This window comes from Contarinia nasturtii, unplaced genomic scaffold, assembly GCF_009176525.2.
Source record: "Contarinia nasturtii isolate CC-2019 unplaced genomic scaffold, AAFC_CNas_1.1 Cnas_scaffold_78, whole genome shotgun sequence".
Classification (NCBI taxonomy): domain Eukaryota; kingdom Metazoa; phylum Arthropoda; class Insecta; order Diptera; family Cecidomyiidae; genus Contarinia; species Contarinia nasturtii.
Window position 1 is genome coordinate 4,165,777 of NW_022197436.1, and position 6,539 is coordinate 4,172,315.

Consider the following 6,539-nt stretch of genomic DNA (forward strand, 5'->3'; position numbering starts at 1 on the left):
CATTTTTATTTGATTTACAACGTTGATAAATTTTGCAAATAATTATTAAACAAACAATGGTAGTATGAAAATGTGTGGTAAAAATTCTCCAATTTTTTTTATTGATTTAATAATTGCATTGAATGTAAAAACAAAAATGATGACGGAATGTATTCATTCTTCAAATGGAATGGCTGGTAAAACGACTCCAGTGCACTCACCGAAACCAATGCGAATGTTGTCTTTTTGACAATAACCACGAATGATGACTTCATCACCATCGGCCAAAAATTTGCGTGTTTCATTGTTTTTCAATTGGATTGTTTTCGTTCCTTTCCAACTTAATTCAAGCATTGAACCATATGAATCGGGAGTTTCACCGCTAATTGTTCCCGATGCAAAAACATCGCCTGGTTTAATATTGCATCCGGTGACCGTATGGTGAGCCAGCTGTTGCAGAGCCGTCCAATACAGATGCCTGTAGTTTGATTTACAAATCAGTGATTCGACACCATTTTTAGCTGAAACAAATTAATTTTTTTTTTAATATTATGGAGAGTGTTCCAAAAACTTAAACCTTAATTGCCTTACGTTTTAAACTAACTTCAAGCTCAATATCAAAATTGAATGGTTTTTTATGGCGCAGATATGGAAATGGTGTTGGATCTTGTGGATAATTTTCAACAGCAAATGGTTCTAATGCAGCAACTGGTACAACCCATGGTGATAATGTGGTACCAAAATTCTTTGCCGTAAATGGTCCCAATGGAATGTATTCCCATTTTTGTATATCTCTAGCACTCCAATCGTTCATCAAAGTAAAACCAAAGATATGATCAGCCGCTTGTTCAGCATTAATACGTTCGCCTAGTTTTGTTGGTGCACCGCCGACAAAAACAGCCATTTCCAATTCAAAATCCAACAAACGACAAGGTCCAAAAGCTGGTTCGGCACCATCAACTGGCAACGTTTGACCGTATGGTCGATGAATTGGTGTACCTGATACAATGACAGAACTAGCACGTCCATGATATCCAACGGGCAAATGCTTCCAATTTGGCATCAATGCATTTGCTTTGTCGCGAAACATGATGCCAACATTTGTTGCATGATGAATCGATGAATAGAAATCAGTATAATCACCAATATTGGCTGGCACATGGAAGGTTGCCGTTTTTTGATCGACAAATGCTCTATACGGTAATGAATAAAATTGATTGAATTGCCATCAAGGTTAATGATGATATAAATAAATTCATACTTTTCTTTCAATGAAGCATTGCGATCCAATTCGGAATTTTCCAGCAATAAATTTTGAATGGTAGTACGTATTGTCTTCCATGCAACTGGAGTCAGGGACATCAACGAATTAAGCATCTCATCATTTAATGCATCCTAATTAAAACCAAAATGGAAAAATTTGACACTTTATTCGAAATTCCATTATATGGGTTATTTAAACTTACAACAAATTCGGGTGGAAAGAAGTCTGTGACAGTTGATAAATCCAAAATCTTTTCACCAATGCCAACACCAATGCGCTTGGTCACCTAAATTGGTCCAGCAATGAAAAAAAAAACGGTTATATAAATGCAAAAAAATGTTTGATTTTTTGTGCACACACACATTTTGCGAAGTTGAAAAAACACAATATGGTAAATTATGGATGGAAAAATCACTGTTCGGTTTAATTGATACGAATGATTTCATTGTTGCCCTTCTACGCATAAAATTTAAAATGAATACGAAACAAAAGATCCTCTTTCTCGAACAATCACCGTGCGACTAAATTGTGTTTTTATTTCATGAATTTACCTATCAGCCACACACTCGACCGGCTTTTGACATTTTTTTCTTCTTCTCTCTGTCTCTCCTTCTTCTTTTTCTTTCTTATCGTTTTGTTTACGACATACATATAGATCGAAGTAAAACAGAGCGCACTGTGGTTTTGCTGTATTTGTGTAGGTTTTTATAGTGATTCAGTATCTTTATATGTTAATCGGATTCTTATTCAAATTTTAATTACTTACATTTCCTTGAAGACACACAGTATGCAGTCTCCCCGTGTTCTGGCAATATGAATTCATACTTTTATAAATATGATACATACACTTGTTTTCTGATTCTTGATTGTTATCTAGTTGGTATTGAGAATCAAACTTGAAAATAGAAGAGAAATAACCAGCTGGTTTTGTGCTGCTCTAACGTAAAATGTTTATTGACTATTTCAGTTGTTGTTTTAATAGATTTAGAATGTTAATTTTAATATGACTATTTTAGATGATGAGAGTTGAGTTCGGAATTGTTACTATCGCTGGAAAAATGAATCGATTTTCTAAGTTGATATTTTGTTTTTTATGTTGATTGAAATTTAAAAAAAAAAAATGAATACCAATTTTTATATAATATAATTTTTTTTTCAATTAATTGAGCTGGTTTCGACTCGTCATCGATGGAATGGTGAGAGTTTGTGATACTTTTGCTCATTAGAATCATCAATTTCTTATTTGGACACGATAAACTTTTTCTTTTAATTCATAATATTAGGTGTAATCAAAAAGCGGGTCCGTTTGAAATGTGAACAACTATTTTGCTTAAAAATTGATCAAATCGTACAATTTTACAACAAATAGTTGACAATATATGCATATTAAGAGTACATCTAACATCGCATACTAATGTTTTTTTTTGTTCTCAAATTATTTTTATAACCTGTATTTTTTGATGTTTTTCGCTAAATACTCCTTCTTAAATTATTTTCTATTCAATATTATTATTATTTTAGTTATTGTCATTCACAGCATATGTCAATTGGATTTTATATATCAACAATGCACAATTGAATTAAGGATAATTTGGATTTTCAAATTTCCATATCATTATTTATTATCTTAAAAAAAAACGTTGAGAGTTGTTCTTTTATGTTTGTTTCAATGGTTGATATTTGTTTTTGTTTAATAGCCACACACATCAATCGGATTTGTTCTGTCGATTCGATGTGTGAAAACCTCCAAACCGAAAAAAACTTCTACTCCTTTTGTGTTTTATTAACTTACATTCTAAGCAGGATTTGGTTTCGATATCAACTAAATACGTGCACCGTGCATATTTCGTGCGAATCGAATTTCACCAATTCCCAAACTTATGGCCTATAGAATAAATTACAGACTAGAATTGATGCATGGAAGCCCTTTGTGATCGTAGTTTATTCATTTTTTTTTTTATTTTCAAAAAAATATTTCTCGTTTTCAAACAAATCGGAAAAATTTGTTTAAAATCAAGAAACAAAAAAAAAAAAATAATCGAAAGGAAATATAAACATTTTTTTTCCTTAAGTGACTAAGTTGGATTTTTTGGTTTACTTATACCTATATAAGTTGAATATTGACAATGACTTCGTTCAATTGCACTGTGTGTATGTGAAGACACACACACACACTGAGTTCAATTCAACCAAGTCACTGGTCATTACTCAACCATCTTTATTTCGATATGGAAGTGATGTTTTATTCAATTTTATTTTCCACTGATTTCAAGACTTTAACGAACCGAATACATTTAAAGAGTAAATAAGAAAAAAAAACCAGTTGTAAATTGAAAACGGCAAATTTAAAATGTTAAATCGGTTGCAACATAAGTCAGTTGGATATTTTTTTTGTATATATCAAGAGTAAAATATGAAAGTTATCATCAAATGTGGAATATTGTTAGAGTCGGAAATGAAAATTTGACTAATTACATTTCATAGACAATGGAGGTAAATCACAATTGCACAATGCCCCGCCTTCGCCTTTTTTACATAGTTCTATGCACACCACATTCCAATCAGGTGTGTCTGGTGTGGTGTCGATAGTCGTGATTGATGCTGAGTCTTCAGTTGTTGTCACCGACTCATCTGTTGCCGATTCATTGATGTCATTGAAATTAAAAACGGCACTCGATGGTTTCTGCATTGGAATTTTTTTTTTATTTTATTTTTTAATATTGAGATTTTCAATAACAATCGAAATGTGATAATATTTACCTTATGGTATGAATGTGGCAAAGAAATACATTTCGAACATCCGTCAACGCTTAAATTCAGTTCACGGCAAATTGCATTGCAAATATCTTTGGTATTTTTCGGCGGTTTTAGTTGATTTTTACCACAATTACAATTTTTTCCACCTAAATACAAATAACGAATCATATTGATTTCCAAACAGTCTAGTTGTTTTTCTATATATTTTCTTACCTAGGCCAAAATCGCATAAAACCGAACATAAGTTTGCCGATTTGTATTTCTTTTCTTGCGTTTGATTTCCATTTTCCGCATTACATAATTTGCCACAGGTGGGGCCACCGTAACCGGCGCTATTTTTTAATTAAAATAAAAAATCACATCATTAATTTTCGATTTTTGATATTATTCGAACACAAGTTTCTTTTTTTTTTTTGGTTTATTGTAAGCAACGTAAATTAAATGATTTTTTTTTATCACAGAAATATTGCATTTTCAGAAAAAGTTTCACTTTTTGTATAAATACATATAAGGTAACGAACGAACGAAAGGAAAAAAATGATACTCAAAATCAAAGCGATTAATGCAGTAAATAGCTGAACAAGAATGTTTTCTACTCACCCGCACAGATCTTCGCAGACCAACAACCAATTCACGACTACACTGTGTTGTGCCGTTTCACTTTGGTTCGATGGATTTTGTGACCGTGATGCTGGTGTCTTTGATTGAGCGTTGCTCCAACCCTCAATACCAGCGGGCGAATTTGTGTCATGCGCTTTGCACGCTAACATACCAGCCAATAGAATCACAAGGGCTGCAACTTTCTGCAGAAAATATAATTTAAATTGTCTATGTGATTCGAGATACATAAATAAACCCCAAAAAAATAAAACGAAGAAAAAAATCGCTAATATCATTACCGCTCGATTTCAATGACAAAAATGAAATTAAAAAAGAGAGTAAACGAGGTTTGATTTAACCATTAAGTTCATTTAAATGATATTTTATGCAGTCATGTGTGTGTGCTATTTTCACCAAACTGTATTAAACAGTTGATTGATCTTAAAATGCACAGCAAATTGGCATTTTTAACAATTTACGTTTGAAATTTGTATTGATTGCAAAATAAGTGATATTTGAACGTCAATGGAAATTAACAAAGAACCATGCGGTCGTATTTTGAGCCATCACGAATCATGATAAGAAAACAAAATGAAAAACCAGAGCAAAATTCAGAGCTTTTTCGATTACTGGCATTTTAATTAATTTTTAGACGCGATTGCAATATTTTCACATAGTTTTGATCAATTGAAATGAGTTTAAACTTCGATGAATTGAATGAACAAATGTCTTTTCATCACCAGATTTGAAAAATGATACTATTTAGGCACATAATAATAAATGTAGTGCATAAATCTTTTGTAAACTATCAATTATATTGGAAATAATTCGAACTTTCAAATACCTTCATTTTGGTGAATTCGATTCTTAACGTGAAAATGTGCTCAACCAGAAATTGCTCTAACCGACGAATTGGCCAAAAGGTATAGTTGTAACAAAATGTTAGCTAGTTCTTTGGATAATTGGGAGATGTTCACTTGCAAATCCATCAAACGACTGTCTCGATTTATTCCGATCAACAGGGAATTTAATGCGAACAAAAGAAATTGTTGATGCCAATTAGCAATTCAATATCAGCAAAAAAAATGTATACGAAAAAGAATGATTGCATTGAACGAAAAAGCATGATAAAAATCCTTTTTAGTTGATATATTTATGACCCAATTGATAACATTGTAAGTTGTGCAATAAAAAAAGTGTATGGTACAATACACCACGAAAAATCTGCACATAAAAAGAATGTAGACTGTAGAGGATTTTAATCGAAAATATCATCAAAGTGATTGTATATTGCTTCAAGTTTGAAATGAAAGTTTTGACGAAAATTTTGGTCGGTTTTCATTGTTGGCCTCGTGTGTTTCATAAAATCCATGTGGTTTTACTAAATATGAGTATTAGTTGAAAAAAAATTCGGTATAAATGACTAAAAAGTTGTAAAACTAATTTTCGGATTTTGTTCATAATCTCGTCAGCGAATGGCTTATCTTTGCAAATATGATTTATTTACAATTCCGTTTTTTTGTCATGTCTGCAAGTTGGTGAAAATAATTTCGTGGTCTGTAGATAAAACATGGAAAACTGTACAATAAAACCATACTTTTTTACTTATTATTTCGGGCAAAATGTTTGATTTATGTGAAGTAGCAGGCAAAAGCATTCCACTATGTTTGTGTATATAGTACGTGTGTATGCTTTTTTTATTAATAACATTGTATTCCATTAAGAAGGCAAACATACACAGAGAGATAGAGGGACAAAAATGTCGAATCTCGCAAACATTTACTTGTATGTAATCATTAGTGTTGTTGTCGAGATGTTAATGGTGAAGGTCATTGAGCTCCACCTCACATGAAAATTGGGTTGGCTCCACCTATTTATCGACTTTTCGTTCGCAAAAGTGGAAACGGATTGTCACATGAAATTGTGATATGGCTTTGGC

The 6,539-nt window shown here is 32.1% G+C and overlaps 2 protein-coding genes across 2 annotated transcripts; both read right to left on the bottom strand.

The window, feature by feature from the left end:
- Positions 1 to 60: 60 nt before the first annotated feature.
- LOC116338503 (fumarylacetoacetase) lies at positions 61 to 1,779 on the bottom strand. The gene is made up of 5 exons (XM_031763819.1): positions 1,606 to 1,779; positions 1,446 to 1,529; positions 1,241 to 1,374; positions 571 to 1,172; positions 61 to 500 (listed from the first exon to the last, which is right to left on the bottom strand). The coding sequence occupies exons 1-5, from the start codon at positions 1,705 to 1,707 to the stop codon at positions 154 to 156; spliced, it is 1,269 nt and encodes a 422-aa protein (XP_031619679.1). The 5' UTR covers positions 1,708 to 1,779; the 3' UTR covers positions 61 to 153.
- A 389-nt stretch (positions 1,780 to 2,168) lies between these two features.
- LOC116338511 lies at positions 2,169 to 5,465 on the bottom strand. The gene is made up of 5 exons (XM_031763831.1): positions 5,445 to 5,465; positions 4,601 to 4,803; positions 4,214 to 4,332; positions 4,004 to 4,146; positions 2,169 to 3,926 (listed from the first exon to the last, which is right to left on the bottom strand). Exons 1-5 carry the CDS (start codon positions 5,448 to 5,450, stop codon positions 3,711 to 3,713), a joined length of 687 nt encoding a protein of 228 aa, XP_031619691.1. The 5' UTR covers positions 5,451 to 5,465; the 3' UTR covers positions 2,169 to 3,710.
- Positions 5,466 to 6,539: the final 1,074 nt, after the last annotated feature.

What these genes read in the sequence shown, in the direction of transcription:
- LOC116338503 (XM_031763819.1), bottom strand. Translation starts at nt 1,707, where the DNA reads ATGCGTAGAAGGGCAACAATGAAATCATTCGTATCAATTAAACCGAAC. An exon ending in TCTTTCCACCCGAATTTGTT is followed by an intron (nt 1,375 to 1,445) that starts GTAAGTTTAAAT and finishes GGTTTTAATTAG; the next exon opens with GATGCATTAAATGATGAGAT. An exon ending in AATGCTTCATTGAAAGAAAA is followed by an intron (nt 1,173 to 1,240) that starts GTATGAATTTAT and finishes ATTACCGTATAG; the next exon opens with AGCATTTGTCGATCAAAAAA.
- LOC116338511 (XM_031763831.1), bottom strand. An exon ending in TTTATGCGATTTTGGCCTAG is followed by an intron (nt 4,147 to 4,213) that starts GTAAGAAAATAT and finishes ATTTGTATTTAG; the next exon opens with GTGGAAAAAATTGTAATTGT. An exon ending in TGCCACATTCATACCATAAG is followed by an intron (nt 3,927 to 4,003) that starts GTAAATATTATC and finishes ATTCCAATGCAG; the next exon opens with AAACCATCGAGTGCCGTTTT.